The 25,281-nt window shown below is 41.2% G+C and overlaps 1 protein-coding gene across 3 annotated transcripts in view; it reads left to right on the top strand.

Moving 5' to 3' along the window:
• Positions 1–16,939: 16,939 nt before the first annotated feature.
• Positions 16,940–25,281, top strand: part of DLGAP5 (DLG associated protein 5) — a 49,510-nt gene continuing 41,168 nt past the window's right edge. For 2 of the 3 annotated variants that reach the window (XM_047767398.1, XM_047767399.1), the window contains exons 1-2: positions 16,947–17,080; positions 19,125–19,363. In XM_047767398.1, coding sequence (XP_047623354.1) covers positions 19,126–19,363 — 238 coding nt within the window. In that variant the 5' untranslated portion in view covers positions 16,947–17,080; position 19,125. Of the gene's footprint in view, positions 17,081–19,124; positions 19,364–25,281 lie in introns of all 3 variants that reach the window. The other variant, XM_047767397.1, reaches the window with a different exon arrangement.

Raw genomic sequence — 25,281 nt, 5'->3', positions numbered from 1 at the left:
ATTTGACCCCCTAGCCTGGGAACTTCCATATGCTGAGGTTGCTGCTCTAAAAAGACAAAAAAAGACAAAATAAGACAAAATAAATAAAACTCCTGTTTGTTTGTTTTTTTTCCACCTGATCTGAACAGTGTCTACCACGTACACCACAGTTCATGGCAACACTGGATCCTTAACCCACTGAGAGAAGCCAGGGATTGAACCTGCATCTTCATGGATACTAATCAGATGGTTTCCGCTGAGCCATGATGGCAACTCCAAAACTCCAGTCTTTATATTACAAGTAGTTCTTAAATCAGTGAATGATTCATTCCTCTTGCTCCTCTTTGGTACCAGCTTCAAGATTTCAAGACTTCTTTTCAAGATATCCATAGGCAAGGCCCATCAGATGAAGACCATCAGGAACACCCTCATACTTAAAGCTGATTTACCTCTTGCTACAAGAGAGCATGCAGTCTCTCCTGGAGATAGGATGACTTGGCCAGAGGGACTTAGGTGGGCTTACCTTAGGTGTGGGCCGAGATGAGTGATTCTGAGGAAGGAGCAGAATCGAGGCTCCTCTGAGGACGAGTGCTGTCACTTTAGCAACTGAAGTTTCTCTGTAGTCTTTGCTCCGGAAGCAGCAGGAACAAAGAAGAGCAGGCCATGTCACTGGTGAAAAAGCAGCGCACTGCAAAGGAGAGGAGCTGTAGAGCATAAGGAGAAACATTGTTTACCTGGCCTTGGCCTCCTCCTGTTGAAAACTTTTTTTTTAAGTTCTGATAGGAATATTCTAGTCTGATTACTTGTTTCCTTGGAAACTACCATTGAAAAAAACCTCTTTATTTGAAGCCCTGGGTTGGAAATTGAGGCTGCTTCCCTGTGTCAAAGCAGCCCATAGAGAGTGAGATGTTCCATTCTCCTTCATATTTTAATTTTTTTAAATATTAAAAAGAATTTTGGCCACTCCCACAGCATGCAGAAGTTCCCAGGCCAGGGATGGAACATGCACCATAGCAGCAATCTGAGCCACAGTAGTGACAACCCTGGCTCCCTTACCCCTGAGCCACCAGGGACACTGATATTTTAAGAAGCAAAGTTTTTCTTAAACTGTGCCAGCGTTTTCCACTCAAAATGTAATGTGAGCCACACACGCAATTTAAATTTTTCTAATAGCAACACTAAAAAGAAACAGGTGGGAGTTCCCATCATGCTGCAGCAGAAACCAATCTGATTAGGAACCATGAGGTTGCAGGTTCCATCCCTGGCCTTGTTCAGTGGGTTAAGGATCCAGCGTTGCCATGAGCTGTGGTGTAGGTTGAAGACGTGGCTCAGATCTGGCGTTGCTGTGGCTGTGGCATTGGCAGGCGGCTACAGCTCTGATTAGACCTCTAGCCCGGGAACCTCCATATGCTGTGGATGCGGCCCTAAAAAGACAAAAAGACCAAAAGAAAAAAAAAAAGCAGTCCTCAAGGACTGTGCCCCTGCTTGGAGGAGGAAGTGGAGAGTCTTACAGTGTTCAAGGAGCAGAGTGTGATCAGCTCATGGATATTTTCTTGACTGGTTGATGGAGAAGTGATTTGGAGTCAGCATCATCAACCTTCTGCTTCAAACCCATCTGGGGTCTACATGCTTGTAGGCTGCATACAGTTGACTTCTTCCACCTGGTGGGGGCTCTACCACCTGCAAAACAGCTCCAAGGACATGGCTCAGAATATTATCTATTGTCTTTAAGGAAGAACTAAAGGTCCTTGACTTTGTTGAATGGCTGAACAATTACTCTGTCTTGCTTGACTGTTTTCCTTTTTCCCTGTATTTTCTTCTCTGATTAAATTGATTATTTGACTAAAGTTTTTCTGTAAACAAAAAGGCAGATGGAGGATTTGAATGGGGGTCCACTCTGGGAAGGCCTCATAGGGTCCAGCTCAGTTACAATTTTAGTAACATACTTTAACTCAGTATATCTACAATTGATCCAAAATATTTCAATACAGAATCAGTATTTTAAAATATTTGATATTTCACTATTTTTCATAGCCAGTCTCCAAAATCCAGTATAGCAAATCTCAACTTTGACTAGATTTTCAGTGAAATAGCTGATCTGTATTTAGATGTCATAAAATTTACGGTTGAAAAAGTGTACTCACAAACCAAAGTTTTTCCAAACATACTTGAGTTTTCTAATAACTGAATCAAATACTAGTTTGTAAATTCAAATTTAAACTACTTAAGATTAAGTAAAATTAGGATTTCCCATTATGGCTCAGTGGTAATAAACCTGACTAGTGTCCCTGAGGATGTGGGTTGGACCCCAGGCCTCGCTCAGTATGTTAAGGACCCATTGCTGTGGCTATGATGTAGGCTGGCAGCTGCAGCTCCAATTTGATCCCTAGCCTGGAAACTTCCATATATCATTGGTGCGGCCCTAAAAAAAAAAAAAAAAATGAGGAAAAAAAAAAGATTAGGTAAAATGAAAAATTCAGTTCCTCAGTCACCCTAGTGACATTTCAGCCACAAGTGGCAGGTGGCAACCACATTGGACAGCTCAGGTCCATGAGTTTAGAGAACAAGTTTTCTCATCACCAAGCCCCTGATAGTAACTAACGAAAATACATTTTACTGGTTCACATTATCCTTAGTTCTTTCTTCTCCTAGCCCATCTTTTTGTAATCACACATTCTCTGCCACATAAAATAAACTCTCAATTTTCTTAGATTCCAGTTTTTCTCTTCAGCTGCAGGGCAGGCCCATCTACCCTAAATCAAAACTGGGGGCTGCTGATCAGCCCTGTTCCCTCCTCTTTGCATAGATTCCACCATCATTGTGAAATAGAGACTATCTTCTGCATCTTCCAAGTACATCTCTAACAGCATCAAGGAATTATAAAGAAGTTTTTCAAAACTCTTCCCTGAAATTAGATGCCATTACAGATAAGACACACCACAGGTTCTTTGGAACAGAAATAATTAGAAGCACCCTGAGTCAGCATTAAAGAGGTTTGGCAGACTCTGGGCAGCTGTCCTATCTATATTTGGCTGTTAGCATAGGGCCGTATCTCATGGAGTTCCCAGGCATGTTTGTACCTTATGATGATTTAATAGAGGTAAAAGTATACCCACAGTTGTGTTTTAGTTCTGCCTCTAATTATGAATCACTTGGTAGATAATTTTAATGAGTCTGTTTTCTGAGGTGTATGCTGATACTTGCTTCAGTGTTGCATGAACAGCTTCAATTTTCAAAATAAAAGAAACCAAAGAAAAACCATATGATCCGATCATTTGGAGAAGCAGCCTGGCGGTGTTCTAGAAAGAACATAAACATTGAAGTCAGAGAGATGTGGATTCAATCTATAGCCAGCTAGTTAAGGCATTAAGAAATGGTATTCCTTTAGAGATGGGCCAGTGGTACTGTTTTAAAAGGGTACTTGGAGTCAAAAAACAGCTACTGTAGCAGTCCCGCTGACTCTGTAATGCTCTGTTTCTTTAGATCAAGATTGGATAATACGTATGTATTAGATTCATTCTGGAGAAGGTTGAGCAAAGTTTATACAGCTTGTGTTCCCATGGAAGGGAGTGTGTATAAATAGGCTTCAAATGCAAACTTAAAGGATTTTGACACTCACTGAAAGAAACAGTCTGGGAGTTTCCATCCTGGCGCAGTGGAAACTAATCGGACTAGCAACCATGAGGTTGCATGTTCGATCCCTGGCCTCACTCAGTGGGTTAAGGATCCTATGTTGCCGTGAACTGTGGTGTAGGTTGCAGACTCAGCTCCGATCCTACGTTGCTGTGGCTGTGGTGTAAGCCAGGAGCTACAGCTCAGATTAGACCCCTAGCCTGGGAACTTCCATATGCTGCTAGTGCGGCCCTAAAATGACAAAGAAAGAAAGAAAAAAAGAAAGAAAGAAAAGAAATAGTCTGACTTTATCAATGCACTTCCTAAGTCACTTAATTTCCCCATTCAAACTACAAAATAAAAAAATTATCAAATAATCAATATGAATGTTCTCTGCATGCTTACCGAAATACATTGGCTTATAGCACTCCATTTATTATTTTTGAGCAATGTATTGATTGGAAATTTTGAATATTTTATTTTTAATTTTTTTTTCAGCCATAGCTGTGGCTTATTAAAGTTCCCAGGCCAGGGACTGAATCTGAGCCACAGCTGCAACCCACTGTGCTGGGCTGGGGATCAAACCAGTGTGGCCACAGAGACAAGCTAGATCATTAACCCACTGTGCCACAGAGAACACTTCTTAAATATTTTACTTTTAAACAATTTTATGATTACAAAACAATTTAGGTTCCTTATAGAAAAAATAGGAAATTATGTAGCCAAAAAAGAGAATGAAATATTGTTATAATATGCTCTAAATGTAAGAATTATTAACACTTTAATATTTCCTTCAAATATTTTTTTCTCCTTTCTATGTGTGAACTGGATCAGGTAACTTCAAGGCAAATTACTTACAACCTCTGTATCTCAGTTTCCTAATCCTAATTACTTTATAGGTTTCTTCTGAGAATTAAGTGGGTAAAGCACTTTCAGAACAGTGCCTGGCACCTGACAAGAGCTTATTAACTATTAGCAATTATTATAAATAGGTATAAATATTTTTATTTTCCAAAACTGGATTAAAACTATATTATAGTTTTATATTCTGCTTTTTTAAAAAGCAGATCACTGGAGTTCCCGTCGTGGCGTAGTGGTTAACGAATCCGACTAGGAACCACGAGGTTGCAGGTTCGATCCCTGGCCTTGCTCAGTGGGTTAACAATCTGGCATTGCTGTGAGCTGTGATGTAGGTCACAGACACGGCTCGGATCCGGCGTTACTGTGGCTCTGGCGTAGGCCGGCGGCTACAGCTCCAATTAGACCTCTAGCCTGGGAACCTCCATATGCCGCAGGGAGCAGCCCAAGAAATGGCAAAAAGACTAAAAATAAAATGCAGATTACTTTGACAGCACTTTCCCATCCCATTCTTTTTTTTATCTGAATATTTTTCAAAGCCTCATTAATAAAAGTTATTGCTCCAGGTAGCAGCAGAATCCTCTTCTTAGAAGAACTGTTTGGAGATTTATATGGGGAATACAATTCGCCAGCATCCAACTGAGATTGTACTCATTTAAATGATGTTTATCATAAAGTATTAAAAAATTACTCTCATTTAAAAGACTGAAAACAGGAGTTCCCATAATGGTGTGGTGGAAATGGATCCGACTAGGAACCGTGAGGTTGTGGGTTCGATCCCTGGCCTTGCTCAGCAGGTCAAGGATTCAGTGTTGCTGTGATCTGTGGTGAAGGTTGCAGACGTGGCTCAAATCTGGTGTTGCTGTGGCTGTGGCGTAGGCCAGCGGCTACAGCTCCGATTAGACCACTAGCCTGGGAACCTCCATATGCTGTTGGAGATGTGTGGAGGCCCTAAAAAGACAAAAAAGACAATAAATAAATAAACAAAATAAAAGACTGAAAACATTACAAGTTTAAAAAGACAAAAAGACAAAAAATAAATAAATAAATAAAGGACTGAAAACATTACAAGTTCACAGGTTATTAATGTTCATTAAAATTTCACTAATTTTAGTTTAGGTTTTTTTTTGTTTGTTTGTTTTTTTAAGGGCTGTACCAGAGGCATATGGAAGTTTCCAGGCTAAGGATCAAATTGGAGCTACAGCTGCCGGCCTAGGCCATAGCCACAGCATCACCAGGTCCAAGCCTCATCTGTGACTACACCACAGCTCATAGCAATGCCAAATCCTTAACCCGCTGAGCAAGATCAGGGATCAAAACTGCAACCTCATTGTTCCTAGTTGGATTCGTTTCTGCTGTGCCACAATGGGAACTCCTAGTTTAGTATTTAATAACAGTCATTCAAGAGGTAATTGATGGTTAGCTGATTAAGTGATTGCTTACATAAAAAAGTCCATGCTGAATGGGGTCACCAAAGCTCCTCTGGATTTAATACAAGGTGTTTATTCACCACTAGAGGAGCTATTTGAGGACAAGAACTGTATTTTATTCATTTAGGTTGTTGGCAATCTTAAAGACAGTGCATGGTACTTAGGGTTCAATGAATGTTGAATTAAACTCCATAAAAGAATTAAAAATTACATAACTAGATAATTAGATAGGTTCTATAACTGATAAAAATAGGTAAATAAATAAATAATGCTACAATTTGGTTAATTGTGGATTGTGGGTTCCACCCCATGGCCCCACTACACTACCATTTGATAACTATACTTTTAGGGTATTAAAAACTGCATAAAAATGGCTGTGCAATTGGAGTAGGGGAGCAAATGCCCTTCTTTCCAAACTGTGTAAACACACTGAGACCTTGTAATCTCCAAGTCTCCTAATAACCTTTGAACATGTTTAACATTTACAGTCATTGTGATCTTTCTTAACATTGACATTGTGGCAATAATTTAACACATCTGTAATTGTAAAGTATCAACACCTTACTATTGAAGTTCCCAGGCTAGGGGTTGATTCAGAGCTGTAGCCTCTGGCCTGTGTCACAGCCACAGTGATGCCAGATCTGAGCCACGCCTGCGACCCACACCAGAGCTCACGGCATCTCTGGATCCTTAACACACTGAGCGAGGCCAGGGATGGAACTTGTGTCCTCATGGACACTAGACAGATTCATTTCCACTGAGCTGCGACGACAGGAACTCCCTACTGTTGAACTTTTTGAAGCAGAGAAGAAAGAAAAATCTTCTCTTATCTCCACTTTAACACGGCTATTATAGTTTTGATATATTCCTGTTCACTTTTTTCAACAGCAAACAAGCACTGTATATTATTACATTTAACACTATGTCCTGTGCATTTTTCTATGTCCTTATTTGGCTTTCATAGGTACATTTTTAGTGTTTGCATAATATGCCATTATGTAGATTAGACTCGTTACTAACCCATTCTCCTATTATTGACATTAAAATAGCTTCCAGTTTTTCATTGTAGGGAAACTAGTGAACATCTTTAGGCATCTGATTTTATGGTAAATCATCAGAAATGGCATTTTGGGGTCAAAAAGTCTCTGAAGTTTTTACGGCTTTTGGCACATACTGCCAAAATGCTTTCCAAAAAAAATTATACTAATCTGCACTGTCATCAGATATGTAAAAATAGTTGTCCATCCACACACCTGAATTCATTGTTCTAAATATGATCTTGTCGTAATTTATCTGCCACATAGAAAATTACCAATTTATTTATAGCATTCCTTCTACAGTACATATTCATTTACTCTACAATACATACAAAGAGAATTTTTATATATGTTTAAGTGGAACTATGACCTCTTTTCCATAGCCTCTTTTTTAACAGTTATTTTTTTCCTTTCAGGGTTCCTACAATTACAGTAACTGATGATTCATTAGTTTTCAGTACTGAGATACCATTCTGAATTTAGGTCATCATTATTTTAGAGTGAATGCATCTTAAGTGTTCCACAGTTAAAGTTTATAGAAAAGACAATAATTTTGCAGACCTGTCCTTATTAACTTAAAAATGTTTCTTTAACTGGGAAGAATGTATCCTTCTGATGGTAACAATCTCAATTGAAAGAACTGTGCTATCTTTGCCAACATTACATAATTTAACCTAAAAGTGCTTGAATATAACATAAATAAATAAAATTCCATAGAAGTCCAACAATTCCCTTTGCTCAAAGGATCTCACTGTCTCCTTTTATTCCTATCTTGCTTGTTGGAACTATGGGCATGATTTATGAATTTGCTAAAAGGAAAAGTTACCCCCAGACATATATTTTCTGAAGAACTTCTATCAGAAGAGCCTAATTAGTAATTTTCAAATAATGATGTAGGTTGACCTTATTATTTATTTTTTTATTTACCCTTTAGGGCTGCACCCACGGCATATGGAAATTCCCAGGCTAGGAGTTGAATATGAGCTATAGCTACCATCCTACACCACAGCCATAGCAACCCAGGAACTGAGCCACGTCTGCAACCTACACAGTTCATGGCAATGCTGGATCTTTAACCCACTGAGGAAGGCCAGGGACTGAACTGGCATCCTCACAGATACTAGTCTGGTTTGTTTCCACTGAGCCACAGCAGGAATTACCTGACTATTATTTATAAACACCATTTCCTTCTTAATCCCAATTAAAAAGACTAACAATAGTAGGTTTTATCTGTACAGAGATTTACAGTTTTCAAAACATTTTCCAATGTATTATTTCCCTTTCATCTTTAACATAACTCTATCAAGTATGTATATAGATAGATATTATGATTCCCATGGTTTATATATAGGAAAACTGAGGTTCAGAACCATGATTTGCCCCAAAATAAACATGTAGTGAGGGGTATGGTCAAGACTAAAATTTACTTTTTAACTCTGGACCAGAAACTTTCTTTTTCTTTTCTTTGGCCACCCTGTGGCAAATGGAGTTCCTGAGCCAGGGATCAGATCCCAGCCACAGCTGCAAATTAAGCCACAGCTGTGGCAACACTGGATCCTTAACCCGCTGTGCCAGACCAGGGATTGAAACTGTGTCCCAGGGCTCCAGAGACGTCACCGATCCCGTTGTGCCACAGTGGGAACTCCATTGCCAAGAACTTTCCATAATGTAATGAGATGATACTATACACCTGAACCCCTCTCCTCTGACTACATATGTACATTTTTCTTGATTAAGAATTGAGATTGTTATGTTGCACCAAAATAGGATTACCCTGATGAAGTTTGAAAGAGTAAAGTCACATATTTATCTAGATGGCCTTCTCTGAATGAGATCGCCCCACATGCCTCAGGAAGAAGTGGCCATTTCTTCTTTCTAACAGGAAACTAGATGTGTGCAAGCTGGCTCTAGAAAAGTAGACAACTCTTGTCTAGACTTGTAAGAGCCGACTCAGGATGGTGGGCCTAATAGATTTGCCCCAAATATGAAGGGAAACAAGAAGGTGAAGGGGTAAAAATGATGCAAGATCTCTACTTCTGGGTTCCCTTGGGTCTGCACCGGGTCTGCAGCAAGTCAGATTATCGCCCATGCTTCACACACTGGAAAACACCTAATAACAGGAAAAGTATGGGGCTTCCCTCCTGGAGCATCTGTATTTGCTAATGATTTGGGGAATAAAATACTAAATAAATCCTATATAGACCTCACATTTTATGAAGAAAAATACATCAAGATGATATTTTAAAGAAAATTATGAGAGTTTGACTAATTTTAGAATGTGATAGGCCACTTTGAGCTGCTTCCTCAGACCCCTGGAAATACTAGGAACTTTCTTCTACACTTGGATCTACACAATGGAAAATGTTTAAGAAATGCAGCATAACAGGTATTTTCCTTCCATAATCCTCTAGCACTTACGGTCCTGATTGAAAATAAACCAGCCTTGTTTCAGTTACAAGGAATCAATGGATTGACCATGTGAGTGAAAGACTCTTAAGGGATGGTATATTTCAGGGAGATGAATGTGGTGCTGCAAAAACCAGCTGCCACGGCTTACAGTGGGAAACTTAGAGGTTCTTGCTTTTATTTTTAGTCAGGAGGGTGGCACTCTTTATACACACTTTCTTTCTTCTACTGAATTTACTATGAACTGAGTTGAAATAGGAATCTATAAAATCACTTGCGGAGTTCTCTTTGTGGCTCAGTGGTTAATGAATCCGACTATGAACCATGAGGTTGCAGGTTCGATCCCTGACCTCGCTCAGTGGGTTAAGAATTCAGCATTGCCGTCAGCTGTGGTGTAGGCCGTGAGCTATGGTGTAGGTCAGAGACTCAGCTTGGATCCCGTGTTGCTGTGGCTCTGGTGTAGGCCAGTGGTTACAGCTTTGATTTACCTCTAGCCTGGGAACCTCCATATGCCTCGGTACGGCCCTACAAAATACAAAAAAATAAAATCATTCGGGCCTGCTGTTTTATGATAACGTTTTAAACCAGTTTTAACTTTATTTATAGGACTATTTAAGCTTTTTATTGAATTTATCCATTAATCTAAGATTTCAGAATTGGCACATTGCTCTTGGTGGTATTCTCTTCCTGTCTTTTTAGCACTTTTTTTTTTTTTTTTTTTAAGGCCTCAAGTGCAGCATATGGAAATTCCCAGGCTAGGGATTGAATTGGAGCTGTGGCTGCCGGCCTGTGCCACAGCTTGCAGGAACGCTGGATCTTTAATCCACTGAGCAAGGCCCAGGATCAAACCCGAATCCTCATGAATACTAATCAAGTTCTTAAGCGGCTGAGCCACAATGGGACTCTGTCATTTTAGCACTTTATCTGTAATTATGCCTCTGCTGTTGGCTGCTAAAAATGGTTCCCAATGCATCATTCTTCCCTGTGTCCACTCCCCTTTGAACATAACGTTGCTACTCCTCACATAAGATTGAACCCACTTGCTTTGACCAATAGAAGAGGTAGTCATGACATTAGACTTTCAAACCCAGGTCTTAAGAGTTCTCCCACATATGCTGGAAAGGAACTCAGCTGCCATGTACAGAAGTCCAAGCTAGTCTTTTGGAGGAAGAGGTCGAGTGAAGAATTTGCTGGAAAATAAAAGACTAACCATGTGGAAGGAGTAGCCTCAGTTGATGGTCAACAACAAGGGCCCACAAAAGTGTGTGAGGCCATCTGGAATCCCCCTCTTCTAGGAGGAGAAGGAGATGAGAGGATGAGTAGAGAGAGTCCCAACATCCCCACCAGCAATAACAATTCAAGCCAGGTGAATGGTCCCACAGATATCTGCCCAAGTTTCCAACCCATCAAACCAAGAACAAATGATATGGTCATCATTGTACGCTGCAAATATTAGGATAATTTGTTACACAGCAATAGATAATTGGTATAGTCCCCTTTGTGCATCCTCATTCATAAATTACTTGTGTCTTCTTTTTTGAGTGAACATATGGGTGCATGTATCTTTTTCAATGAAAGTTTTGTCCAGATATATGCCCAGGAGTGGGATTGCTGGTTCATATGGTATTCTATATTTAGTTTTATGAGGTATCTCCATACTGTTTTCCATAGTGATAAGTTTTTCTTAAATGAAGTTGTTTAATAGAGATTTTTAATTATCTATTTGTTCTTAATGCCTAATTTTATTGGATGTCTATTCTTTGAAATATCCATTTGAACCTTTCTTCGTGGCCTAATATATGATTATTTGTAGTTCTTCTATATGTACTTGAGAAAAATATGTATTCTCTGATTGTTTGATGTTCATTTAGCCTTTTTTGTTGTTGTTGTTGTTGTTGTTGTTAAGGGCTGCACCTGTGGGATATGGGAGTTCCCAGGCTAGAGGTAAAATCAGAGCTGCAGCTGCTGTGACTACACCACAGTCACAGCAACTCCAGATCCAAATAGCGACTGCAACCTATACCATATACCACGGCAACATCGGATCCTTAACTCACTGTGCAGAGCCAAGGATCGAGCCCGAATCTTCTTGGATACTAGTTGGATTCATTACCACTGAGCCACAAAGGGAATCTTCATTTAGCCAAGTTTGCTAATTGCTTTGTTCACATCTTCTATATGTCCTTGCTATAATTTTGTCTGTTTGGCCTATCCATAATGAGAGAAGTGTACTGAATTGCTGGTATGATGGTAAGTCCACCATTATTATTATTGTTTTTGCTTTTAGGGCTGCACCTGTGGCATATGGAAGTTCCCAGGCTAGGGGTTGAATCAGAGCTACAAGTGCTGGTCTACGCCACAGCCATGCCAGATCTGCCAGGTCTGTGTCTTACACCACAGCTCATGGCAATGCTGGATCCTAAACCCACTGAGCAAGGCCACGGATTGAACCCAAGTCCTCATGGATACTAGTCAGGTTTGTTACCACTGAGCCACAGTGGGAACTCCCAACCCACTTTTATTTATTTACTTATATATTTAAATTAGAATCACTCATCTCATGTTTGGACTTAGTGAAGCTCAGGTTCTTTGTGCCTCAGTGCAGAAGGAATTCAGCAAAAGAAAGCGATGGGCCCTGTTTATTAAGATAGGACAGAGATACAAGCAGGCAGGCAAAGAAGCACTGCCTGGGCATTAGGTGGGCTACATTTTTATTATCCAAAGAAGATGGGAAGGAGAAAAGACCCCCCTCTTCCTTGTTCTATCAGGCTTACATTATTAGTTCCTCCTTCATATCCGGTAAGTAAGAGTATTTGACTCTATGTGGACAAACTAGGACTGACATGGTGCTTAATCAAATCAGCAGAAGGGGGGTAACATAAGCTAAAATATGTTGAGTCATCTCAGATTTCTGTATAATGAGGGTCTCCTACTTTGGAATGTCATCTTTCCCTTGAATTCCTGTCCTCGGTCCCAAGGATCATTATCTTGCTGAACTTGAATAGAGGCCTCATTTTATCTTTCACTTAATGACCTGAAGCATATCTCATACTTTTTAAAAATGGTTTTATAGTTAAGCAAGCCTACTTTCTTCTGATGGCTTTCTTGAGTGATTATGAACTTACAGTCATCTCCCCAAGTTCCCTAGGTTTCCCTCTCTATCTATGGTCCTCTATTAGGACTACTACAACTACTTGTATAACTATCCTACTCCATCTCTAACATTTCCAATAAACAAAACAGTACGGTACTGGCACAAAAACAGACACAGAAATCAATGGAACAGAATAGAGAGCCCGGAAATAAACCCACGCTCACATGGTCAAATTAATCTATGAGAAATGAGGCAAGAGCCTACTGTAAACTGGAGTTTGGCACTTGCCATCTGCTTTTACATGGATTAAATCATGACCCACTGCGGTTGCTGACCCTCAACACCCCCATTTCTTGCATTTTCTCATACTAGAAAAACACTAAAATCCTTCATGGTGATGTCTGCCTCTCACGACTAGTAGTTATCTTCACGAGACCAGCAGAAAAATTCTGTAAAATGTGTGGATAGCTGCATCCACCTCCCCCTTCACCTTTATCACATACAATGATATTACTTCCCCCTGCCTCTTTGGAGTGGTATTTCAGACCTATCTAAAGTACTGCCCAGGCAGTAGTTAAGTCGACAAAACAAAGGACATCACAGTCCTCTGCATATGCAGCTGCCTCCAACGGTGAGTCTGTGAGCTCTGAGGGAACTCAGGAAGGAAACAAAGAATACCTGCCATCTAGCAGCCATCAGACTGCAACCACTCCTAACAGTGAGCCCTGAGGAAATTCAGGCTGTGAAAACACAGGATACTGGCCGAGATAGCTAAGGTGCATAGTGAAAGAATGATTTCAGTGAGCCTAGACATTTTCATGTTCCCATAGAAAACTGATAAATTCCTTAACTTGAGATACATGGTTTTCTGTAATCTTTTGTTCCTACCTCCTGCAATTTGTTGCAAAAAAACCCTCCTATATTTCCTGACACCCCCCTTGTCTGTCCTCTTGGAGCAGTTTTCTCAGGGTTATTTGAGATGGTGCCTCCTGTGCTCAAGTCCTAATTTTGCCCCAAATAAAACTTAGCTCTCAACTTTTAGGTTGTGCATTTTTTTTTGTCTTTTGCCTTTTCTTAGGGCCGCACTCTTGGCATATGGAGGTTCCCAGGCTAGGGGTCCAATCGGAGTTGTAGCTGCCGGCCTATGACACAGCCACAGCAATTCAGGATCCGAGCCACGTATGTGAACCGCATCACAGCTCACAGCAATGCCGGATCCTTAATCCACTGATCGAAGCCAGGGATCGAACCCTCGAGCTCATGGTTCCTAGTCGGATTCGTTAACCACAGAGCCACAACAGGAACTCTTTGGTTGTGCATTTTTTTTAAGTCGACAATTCAATGGTGAAAAAAGTCTCCCTAATAAATGATAGGATAACTGGAAAGCTACATCCAAAAGAATGAAATTGGACCACTTTCTTACAGCATATAAAAAATAAACTCAAAATTGGAGTTCCTGGAGTTCCCGTCGTGGCGCAGTGGTTAACGAATCCGACTAGGAACCATGAGGTTGCGGGTTCGGTCCCTGCCCTTGCTCAGTGGGTTAACGATCCGGCGTTGCTGTGAGCTGTGGTGTAGGTTGCAGACGTGGCTCATATCCCGCATTGCTGTGGCTCTGGCATAGGCCGGTGGCTACAGCTCCTATTTGACCCCTAGCCTGGGAACCTCCATATGCTGTGGGAGCGGCCCAAGAAATCGCGCGCGCGCGCGCGCGCGCGCACACACACACACACACACACACACACACACACACACACACAAAATTGGAGTTCCCATAATGGAGCAGTGGAAACAAATCTGACTAGGAACCATAAGGTTGCTGGTTTGATTCCTGGCCTCCCTCAGTGGGTTAAGGATCTGGTATTGCCCTGAGCTGTTGTGTAGGTTGCAGACTTGGCTTGGATCCTACATTGCTGTGGCTGTGGTATAAGCTGGTGGCTACAGCTGCAATTCGACCCCCAGCCTGGGAACTTCCATATGCCAGGGGTGTGGCCCTAAAAAACAAAAAACAAAGCAAGCAAGCAAGCAAGCAAGCATAGGCAATAAACTTGTTGATATTCATCTTAGCAATATCTTTTTGGAGGTGCTTCCTCAGGCAAAAATAAACCAGTGGGACTACATAAAACTAAAAGGCTTTTCTACAGTGAAGGAAGTCACTATTGATTTAAAAAATAATTCCACACTTATATTTCCCCAAGAGAAATAAAGCATCTCACAAAAAGACTTGTACAAGAATGTTTGTAGCAACTGTCATGGTCTGTGCGTGTGGGCTGGAAGAATTTCTGGACTCATATCAGGGCAAAAAGAAAGAAGAGTTTTGTTTGTTGTTTTTTGCTTTTTAGGGCTGTACCTGCAGCATATGGAAGTTCGCAGGCTAGGGGACAAATCAGAGCTGCAGCTGCTGGCCTACACCACAGCCACAGCAACATGAGATCTGAGCCCCATCTGCTACCTACACCACAGCTCATGGAAAGGCTGGATCCTTAACCCATGGATCGAGGTCAGAGATCCAACACACACCATCATGGATACTAGTTGGATTCGTTACCACTGAGCCACAACAGGAACTCCAAGGGTCTGGCAATCTTGTCTTGGCCACAGGCTTGAGTTCAGTCTCCTTGAAGGAGCCTTGAAGTCCAACAGCAACTTTATTCATAACAGCTAAAAACTGGAACAATCCAAAAAATTCACCAACAGGTGAATAGATAAGCAAATTATTCAATGCAATACTTTTCAGCATTAACAACTGCTGATCTGTGTAATGGTAGGGATGGATCTCAAAATCATTATGATTTCAGAGAGGCAGCAGTGAGTGATGGCTTGGAGTGAGACCTTAATTTTCTGCTCAGGCACTGAACCTGGGCAGCCTGGATGAAAAACCAGGACTCCTAGTCACTAGACTAGCTAGAGGCTAAGAGTAGAATTACCCTGATTCTTGCCCCCTGTTGAAAGCAGAAAGACTGAAAACAGGTATAAAGTTTATTGTTAGAGTCACAGTACAACACGTGGGGAGAGCACACAGAGAAGTAGTTTATTTAAATCAGAAGTAAAGAAGTAATACACACCCTAAAGAGGAGTGCAGGTGAGGGCAGTACCCCTCAATGAGGAGTGCGCCAGAGAGGTGATCTAAATCGCTTTTATGGCACAGTTCTTCTGGGTCTTTGTTTACCTTTAGCCAATTATCTTGTTTTACTTCTCACTCCTTACTGGACACAGTACCCTCTCCGGTATATGTGCACATCTTTTGGCAAAGATGGATTCCAAAGCTAAGAGTGCAGGGATGGTATCAGGACTTATTGTGGCCTGGAACCCCCTCCCTTTTTGACCCCTAGGAGTCTTACTGCACACGTGTAATTTGGGAGGTCCCCTTGACCCCAGCAGTGATTGAAGTGGTCATCTTATCTTTCTACTCCAGCAGAGCTCAGGTCGTGCAGTTAACTTTTTCCTTGAAGTGTCAGAGAGAAACAAGTCCCAGCTCTTCTCAGTCCAGGGGCCCATTTACCTCCTACCTCAATTACACTGAGAGAAAGAAGGCAGACATGGAAGTGTACCTACCACTCCTATTCTTATGGTGATAGAAACCTGAATAGTGGTAGTCGAAGCGGTGGGGCGCTAGAGGGAGCTCTTGGGTGATGGAAATGCTTTTTATCCTGATTGGGTGGTGGTTACACTGTTGTTTACACTTAGCAAAACTCATCAAATCATATACTAAAACCACTGTGCTTTTCAATGTTTAAAATTTTTACTTCTATAAAAAAAAGTATGAGGGAAAAAAGACTGCTAACGTTGAAAAGGAACATTAAAAGATGTAGAGAGAAATATGGAGTGTTAATAAGCCCTTTCTTGGAGTTCCCTTTGCAGCTCAGTGGAAATTAAACCGACTAGTATTCATCCCTGGCCTCGCTCAGCGGGTTAAGGATCCGTTGGCATGAGCTTCATGCAGGTCGCAGACAAGGCTCAGATCAGATTCCACCCCACCCCCGCTGTGGCTGGGGTGCAGATCAGCAGCTATAGCTCCCATAGGGCCCAGAGCTCGGCAACCTCCATATACCACACCTGCGGCCTCCGCCCCCCTGGAAAAATAAAAAACAAACAAAAATACAACCCTTTCATTAAAGCGTTAAGCTTTTTTAAACGTTCATATTCGAATAATTCTTCTGGGCTTATATAATTTTAAAAAGATATTAAAAAGTCCTGCAAACTCTCAATTCCCTCTTCTTCTGAGCTCCTTTGTCCTTTCTGATACCCGCGAGGCCCTAGGAGTTCCAGGGCGAATTCGGAGTAGCCCGGGGCAAACACGAGCCACTCCAGCTCCTCCACGGCCTCAGCGACCCCCACGGCTCAGCCCCTCAACTAGAGCTTATCCGGAAGCATCCATTGATTCCGCTCATGCCCTCCCTCCGAACCGTCCGTTCCCCTTTCAATCAATTCAAAAATCGCGGGAGCGAACCAATCGCAAGCCTCGTCGAAGGGAAGAGGCGGGCATTTTTACCGGAAGCATTGGTTAAGATACTTCCAATCAGAGGCTTGGTGCGGGAAGTTTGAATTTTGCTGAGTCTTGGGCTCAGGGCGTTTCTTCTTCGGAGGTGGCGGTGGTCTCCTAGGCCCGGAGAGTTTCTTCACTTTTAGTTTGGTCGAGGTTTCTGCGTTAAAATCTGCCTCAGGTAGGTGGACGCTGGAGAGTTGAAGGGAAGGCGCTGGTCCTCTTCTTTCTAGAAGGTCTAGAAGGTCTGAGCACTGGCGGCTACGAGCTGGACGCGCGCGGCTCAGGGGAGGCGCCTCTTACTACGGTGTTACCTGTCTTTCCCAAGCTGATGTCACAGTCCTCCAGAAGAGTAAATATTTGTTCCTATGATCTCTGTAGCAGTCAACATTTTACCATCAGGGCGTAATTAGCATTTGGCCCGTCGTTATTCCTGTAGCTCCTTCCAGATTTTGTGACAACTAAAAATGCCTCAGTTGACAGCCTCTAAGCAACCAAGACTGAGGCATTCTAGGCTTTCTGGCTGGAAGAAACTCCAGTCAGCCAAAGACTGAACTTGGATGTACTGTGAAGAAGCCAGGCTCCCTGGTTTGGGATTCTAACCTTTCAGCTGCGCTCATGTGAGCAGTTAATTTACCTCATCTGTATAACGGTAATTATACTAACTACCTTTTAGGGTTTATATGATAATTAAATATACTTTCAGTTCTGTATATGGTGCTATGCTGTATTTTAAAATAACTAATACATATTTTTTAAAATTTAAAAATTTTTCTTAGCAAATTGATATTTTCAGCAATTGGAAAATCTAATTGTAGAGTTCTTCATTTTTCAAAAAAAAAAGAAGCACAGTCCTTTGTTACAGGAAATGACAATGTTATTAGCATCCAGGTCATTTTTTAAAAAAATATTCGTTGACTGCTTTAAAATCATACATTTTAATTTGTTGCATTTCTTGTGCAATTTTTCTTTCAGGATTCCAGTGGACTTTCTTAGTTATTGTTATTGAAGAGTATAGTGTGCCTATATCTTTTGAAACTTTCTAACGGCTATCCTCTGTTTTTGTTGTTGTTCTTTAATCTGACAAGACTTTTCTCTGGAGACTCAGCCCTCATTCTCCAGTTAGGCGTGGTTGTTCTCTATACCAGCTGTATGGGTGATGCCTGTAGACTTTCCACTTTTCTTTATTCCTTTCCTCAGCTGGACCCATGGTTTCTTGGAACTCAGGCCATCGTCTTTCTTATTCTTTCTACCTATATAATAGGTATCTTGTGTGTTTGTTTTGGTTTTTGGCTTGAGAAGAAATGTCAGCCTTCCTGCATTCATCACCAGGAGAAAGTTAGGGAAACTGTTCTGTATACTGTCCTTCACTTTTTTTCCCTGTTTTCATCTTTACTTCATACTCTGTTTTGCATCATTCTCTCTGGTAAGCCTAGAACTTCTTGTTTATATTCCAGACCTTGGCTTCCTGGGCTTCGCCATCATCTGTCATGCAAGTTCCCATTCAGAACCCCGAAATAGGTTGTAGTATCTTTTTAAAATTTTTTTAATTTTTAATTTTTTTTTTTTGTCTTTTTGCTATTTCTTGGGCCGCCCCTGCGGCATGTGGAGGTTTCCCAGGCTAGGGGTCAAATTGGAGCCATAGCCACCGGCCTATGCCAGAGCCACAGCAACGCAGGATCCGAGCCGCGTCTGTGACCTACACCACAGCTCACGGCAAAGCCAGATCGTTAACCCACTGAGCAAGGGCAGGGACCGAACCCGCAACCTCATGGTTCCTAGTCGGATTCGTTAACCACTGCGCCACAACAGGAACTCCAATTTTTAATTTTTTTTTTTAGGGCCACATCCATGACATATGGAAGTTCCCAGGCTAGGGGACAAATCAGAGCTGCAGCTGCTGGCCTGCACCACAGCCACAGCAATATAAGATCTGAGCCCTGTCTGCGACCTGCACCACAGCTCATGGCAATGCCCAGATCCTTAACCCACTGAGCAATGCCAGTGATCTAACCCGAATCCTCATGGATACTAGTTCACAGCGGGAACTCTGGGTTGTACTGTCTTTTGATAACCTCTTTCCCACTCTTCAGTCACATGTTTATTCTTTTTTGTATTTTAACATTTTTACTGATGTGGGATAGGATATGAAGTAGAATCTTAATTTTTTAAATAATAAAAATGAGATTCCATGTAAGTTGATTTTTCTCTCTTTTTCCTAATAGGATGTCTTTATCACATTTTGCCAGTCGACATAGAAAGGATTTAAGTACGGACATGATTAGAACTAAAATTGCTCATAGGAAATCATTGTCTCAGAAAGAAAACAGACATAAGGAATATGAACGAAATAGACACTTTGGTTTGAAAGATGTCAACATTCCAACCTTGGAAGGTAGAAGCATTCTTGAATTACATGAGACATCTCAAGAGCTTGTTCCAGAAAAGGCCGGTGTCAAGCCAAGTAAGTAAAGGTCTCTTGTAATTTTCAGTGCCTTGAAGAGTGAATAAAACTTGGTTTACTATCTGAGCTTAACAAAAATTCTGACCAGGAGTTCCCATTGCAGCACAACAGCATTGGTGGCATCTTTACAGTGCCAGGACACAGGTAAGCTCCCCACCTGGCAGAATGGGTTAAAGGATCCAGCATTGCATCAGCTGCTGTGTAGGTTGCAACTGTGGCTCAGATATGATCCCTGGCCTGGGAACTCCATATAGCCCCAGGGCAAGGGGGGGTGGGGACAAAAAAGAAAAACAAACAAAAAACAAAACTCTGGCCAGAAGAATGGAAACTATTCTAAATAACTTGGTGTTTTCTACAGCTAAATACCGCCTATTCCAAGTAAAGGCTGTGACTGTCCCTTGAGCCATTCACCTATGGCATATTGTAACACTTTTTAGCTTATACTGCCTTACAGGAATCCTAAAGTTCTTACTTCTAGAACTTGTGTAAGATAATTATTGACAAGACAAACTGATAAGGGACATAAAATTAGAACTGATTGAATTACAAACAAAAGGATACTTTACCAATGGGAGCATTTCTTGGAAAAGCAAAGAATTAATCCTTGTAGTTTGGTCCAAAGGATTTGGAAAGGAAAGGAAACAACCAACTAATAAAGAAAGGAATGATCTCAGAAAAACATAAAAATAATAAAAGTATAATGTCTTAGAAGGCATGGGATTCTACAGAAAAGGAGGAAGAGAACTGGGAAGTGACTTATGCATTTAATTGAAAGGAGTCACTGGACTCCTATTTATTTGAGTTTATATAGCAGGCACTAGGAGCTAGATTTTGGTGAAATAAAGCAAGGATAAATTGTGAAGAAATGGCAGGGAGATAAAGTCTTAGAAGTTTTATAGAGAAAAGAGATGTCCAGTTGTTGTAAGTGTTCATTACTTCACTTTTATCACTTTTCCAAAATCATTGTAGTATGTGACACATACAAGATACTCAATATATTCAGCTTAATTGATTTTTGTAAAAGAAGAGATTGGGGAAAACTGTTTCTTCCAGATTTGTCATTTTTGTGATTCTGAAGGAAAATGAGAAGGTAATTGTATTAAAGTGTTGTAGGGTTCTTATGTTTTTATTTTTGAGATGCAGTGATCTGTGCATGTTTGAAGGTCAAAGGAAATGGGTCGGTAGTTGAAGAGGACAGAGAAAAGAATAACATCTCTTAGGAGTTCAGAGGAAATGAAAATTAGATCATAGCATGACATAAGGTGGCCTTTGAAGGAAGAACTGGACATTTTCTGTCTGAGAAGAGGTGATGTTCCTGCCTTCTGAGTTGCCTCCTTGCCTCTCCTTGTGCCCTCTCAAATGCGCCATTCCTTGATCAAGATCTTTCTAATGACATTTAATCCTGTCAGTATGCTCATATAATATCTTTTTATTTCTCTTTTGCAAAGACTGAGAGGTAGGAGTGATCCTGATGTGTTCCATAGAAAGCAAGGAGGTCAGCATGGCTAGAGAAGGCAAACAGGTTAGCTACCATAGAGTCCTGAGGGCTACTGTTAGATGGACATTGATTTTTACTCTGAGTGAAATGAGAAGCCATTAATGGATTAGTGGGTGTTGATGTAATCTGATTTATATTTTTAAAACATCATTGAGGGAGTGCCCTGGTGGCCTAGCAGGTTAAGAGTCTAGTGTTGTCACTGCTGTGGCTCTGGTCACTGTTTGATTCCTAGTCAAGGGACTTCTGCATGCTACTGGTATGGCCAAAAAAATAAATAAAATCATCGCTTTGGTCACTGTGTTGAGACTGGATGAAGGGGTGGCAACTATGGCCTCAGAGAGACCATTTAGGAGACTATTGCAGTAATTTAGTTGATGGTTGATCAGAGTAGTAGCAGCAAAGATAGGTGGTTGCATTCTGGTTATATTTTGAAGGTCAAATCCAATAGGATTTCTTAATGGATTGGATGTAGGGTTGATAAAGGAGTCAGGATGACTCCAAGGTTTTTGGCCTGAGCAACTAAAAATATAGAGTGGCTATTTACTAACTTGTAAAGGACTGAGGGAAGAACAGATTTGGGGGAGTGGTAAGATTAAGCGTTTAGTTTTGGACATGGTAGATTTAAGATGCCTATTAACATGTAGGAGGAAATCATGGAAAGATAGTTGGATATACAAGATGAGAGAAGTCTGAGCTGGAGATAGAAATTCAGGAGTTGCCAACTTATACATGGTGTTTATAGCTGAATACTGGATGTGGTTACCCGGAGTTTTGGTGTGGTAAAAGGATAGAAGATTGAGTACTCCAGCATTTAGAGGATGAGGACACAGGGGAAAACTAACAAAGAATTGAGGAGAAATGTAAAGAGGACAACCAGAAGAGCCTGTATCTTAGAAAACAAGTGAAACAATCATATTGAGGAGAGAGTAGTTAACTGTGTCAGTGCTTCTCGTTAGGTTAACAAATAATGGAAGTGAGAATTTGGACTTCACTGTGGAGGACACTGATGGTCCTGATGAGTCGTTTTGGTGGAATGAAGTTCAGGGAGTGAAAACCAGGTTGGAATGGGTTTAGGAGAGAATGGCGGCACCATTGAGGACACATTTTTGCCCCCCCAAATTGAACATGAGTTAATTAAACTCTTAGATATAATTTCCAGTTTGTAGAAAATATGAGGGCTAGCAGAATGAATAAAAAACACAAGAAAGCAAACAGACAAATATACAAAGCAGGATATTCTGTAAGAACACTGACTAGTAATCCTCAACATTTTGACAATGACTTGAAAAGAAGGTGGCAGAGGATCTGTTTTAGATGAACAGATTTTTTTTTTCCCTTTTTTTAGGGCCACACTTGTGACATATAGAAGCCCCTGGGCTATGGGTCGAATCCGAGCTGCAGCTGCTGACCTACACCACAGCCATGGCAGCTCTGGATCTGAGCCACATATGCCACCTACACTGCAGCTGTGGCAACTCAGGATCCTTAACACACTGAGTGAGAACAGGGATTGAACCCGCCTCCTAGAGATACTATGTCGGGTTCTCAACCTTCGGAGTCACAATGAGATCTCCCAGATGAAGAGATTTAAAAGATCTAAATACAGGAGTACCTGTTGTGACTCAGCGGAAACAAACCCAACCAGTATCCATGAGGATGTGGGTTCGATCTTTGGCCTCGCTCACTGGGCTGTGGTGTAGGTTGCCAACCCTGCTCAGATCTGGCATTGCTGTGGCTGTGCCGGCAGCGGAACCTCCGATTGGACCCCCAGCCTGGGAACTTCCATATGTGTCGGGTGTGCCACCCCACCAGAAAAAAATAAAAGATCCAAATACATTGTATGGGGAGTTCCCGTGTGGCACAGCGGAAACAAATCTGACTAATATCCATGATGATGCAGCTTCGATCCCTGGCCTCACTCAGTGAATTGCTGATTCTTCGATCCCTGGCCTCACTCAGTGAATTGGTGATTTGGCATTGCCATGAGCTGTGGTGTAGTTAACCAACGCAGCTTGGATCCTGCACTGTGGCTGTGGTGTAGACTAGCAGCTACAGCTCGGAATTGACCCCTAGCCTGGGAACCTCCATATGCCACAGGTGTGGCTCTAAAAACAAAATACAAATACAATGTATGCATCTTGCCTGGTTCCTGATTTGAACAAACTGATGGTTTAAAAAAAAAAAAAAGACCACTTTGAAACGAACAGGGAAACTTAGATGATAGATGATAATATGGAATTACTGCTAATTTTGTTAGATGTGATAATGATACTGTGGTTATCAAAGAAAATGCCTTTATTTTTAGAGGTGCATACTGAAATATTTATGGATGAAATTTTATGAGTGGGAATTGTTTTCACATACTTGGAAAAAAGCAAATGTGGCAGAATGTTCATAATTGTTGAATCTGGATGATAGGTAAATGAGGTTTGTTAGATTCTACTTGTATTTGAAATTTTTCATAATTTGAAAAAAGTGGAGGGAGGACAGAAGAAGAATTGTAAATGAGAATATAGATAACTCTTGAATTTTGCCTTAAATAGGAATAATGAGGCAAATGGCTAATGAGAATGTGAGTTGGGAGGAATTACTGCATGTTTGTAACTTTCTGATGGCAACAACTGGTAGAGGGAGAAAAATGAATGAGAGGGTCAATTTCTAGAAGAATGTCCTTGAGTAGGTGAGAAGGAATAGAATCTAGAGCTAGGTGAAGAGTTGGCCTTAGGTAGCACACACTCAACTCCTCTAGGAGGGAAGGTGAAGCTCAGTTACCTGGATGGGAGCTTTGAATGCAGATGGGAGAGGAGGTGTTGCAGGTTGGAGGAGAGACTAATGTATGAAATAGTAACTCAAGGGGAAAAGGGAGTATCGAAATACAGAAATATAGGGTCAAACATTAAGTTTGTAGCCATAAATAGTCATCCCTTGGTTTGTGAGGGCAATTGATTCCAGTATACATGTTCTCCCTGGTCCGTAGCCCCCCGCGATATCAAAATCTGCAGATGCTCAGGTCGCTTAAACAAAATGGTGTAGTGTTTGCATAAAACCCACTGCACATCCTCCTGTATACTTTAAATCATCTCTAAATTAGAATACCTAAAAAAAAAAAATAAAAAAATTAGAATACCTAATGCAGTGTAAGTGCTATGTAAATAGTTGCCAGCGTGGCAAATTCAAGTTTTGCTTTTAAGAACTTTCCTGGAATTTTCTTTTCTGGAATATTTTCCATATGCCGTCGGTTGAATCTGTGGTCGTAGGGGAGGGCTGACTGTAGAAAGAGAAGAAGTAGCATGCTTTTGTGTGTTTTCCCAACCATATTCATTTGTGCATTGCAGGAGGAAGTGGGCAGGGAATGGCATTTAATTGGAATTTTGCCAAAGTACAACAATGTGAGAGAGGGTCCAAAAAGTTGAGGTGATTACTACTAAATTGTAATCATGGAATCTAAATTGGATAAAAAAATTCTTGAGGACATGAGGGAAGTGAGAGACAGTAGAAAGATTGGAGTGTAGATCATAGAGTGTAGGAAGATCCTGGTGGGGCCAAAGAGTTGAAAAGATAAGATATGGTAATCAAGAGAATAGATTGCTGAATTCCTGTTGTGGCTCAGTGCAAACCAATCCGACTAGCATCCATGAGGACATGGGTTTGATCCCTGGCTCCTGCTCAGGGATTTAAAGTATCTGGCATGGCTCGAGCTGTGGCATAGGCCAGCAGCTGTTGCTCTGATTCAGCCCCTAGTCTGGGAACCTCTATATGCCGAAGGTATGGCCTAAAAAGCAAAAATAGCTTGAAATTGGGCTTATGGAGGACATACAGTTATTCATCGATAATAATGAGGTATCAAGTGCCTCATTGTCTCACAAATAAATACTGGTGTGACAAGATGATGGTCTTCTCAGCCTTGAAGTTTCTGACAGGGCCTGGATTTATCAGAGCTCTTTCTCTTTGACTTGTTGTATTTGATCACAAGCATTGTTTATCTCTGTTCCATTGTGAAATGGTGTTTTTTAATGTGTGCCACAACATGAAAAAGTTTGAAAAACTGGTATCGATGTGACCATTGGAATGGGTAGCTGATATATAGTAAAGAAACGAGTTGGAGGAAAGAACATCTAACAGTTGAGAAGCCAGGTAACTGGAGGAGTCATCAAGATGTGTACAAGAATAGTGATGAAGACAATGACAGTGAGCCAGGAGTAAAAACCTTCAAGGAAGAAGAAACTGGAGGCAAATTGAGGTACTGGACAGTTTGAGCTGATGACATAAAATGAAAAGCTGGGATCCTTTAGTGAAGAGGAAGAAATAATTGGGAAGCAGCAATTAAGTCAACTCTCCTCTTTAGGTCCAGGGATGTTCTTTTGCGGGAGCAAAAACAGTCAACCACTTGATTAGGGAAGCAGTGTCTTCAGGGAAGAGG

Source organism: Phacochoerus africanus, chromosome 2, assembly GCF_016906955.1.
Source record: "Phacochoerus africanus isolate WHEZ1 chromosome 2, ROS_Pafr_v1, whole genome shotgun sequence".
NCBI lineage: Eukaryota > Metazoa > Chordata > Mammalia > Artiodactyla > Suidae > Phacochoerus > Phacochoerus africanus.
This window is presented reverse-complemented; position numbering and strand designations above follow the sequence as displayed.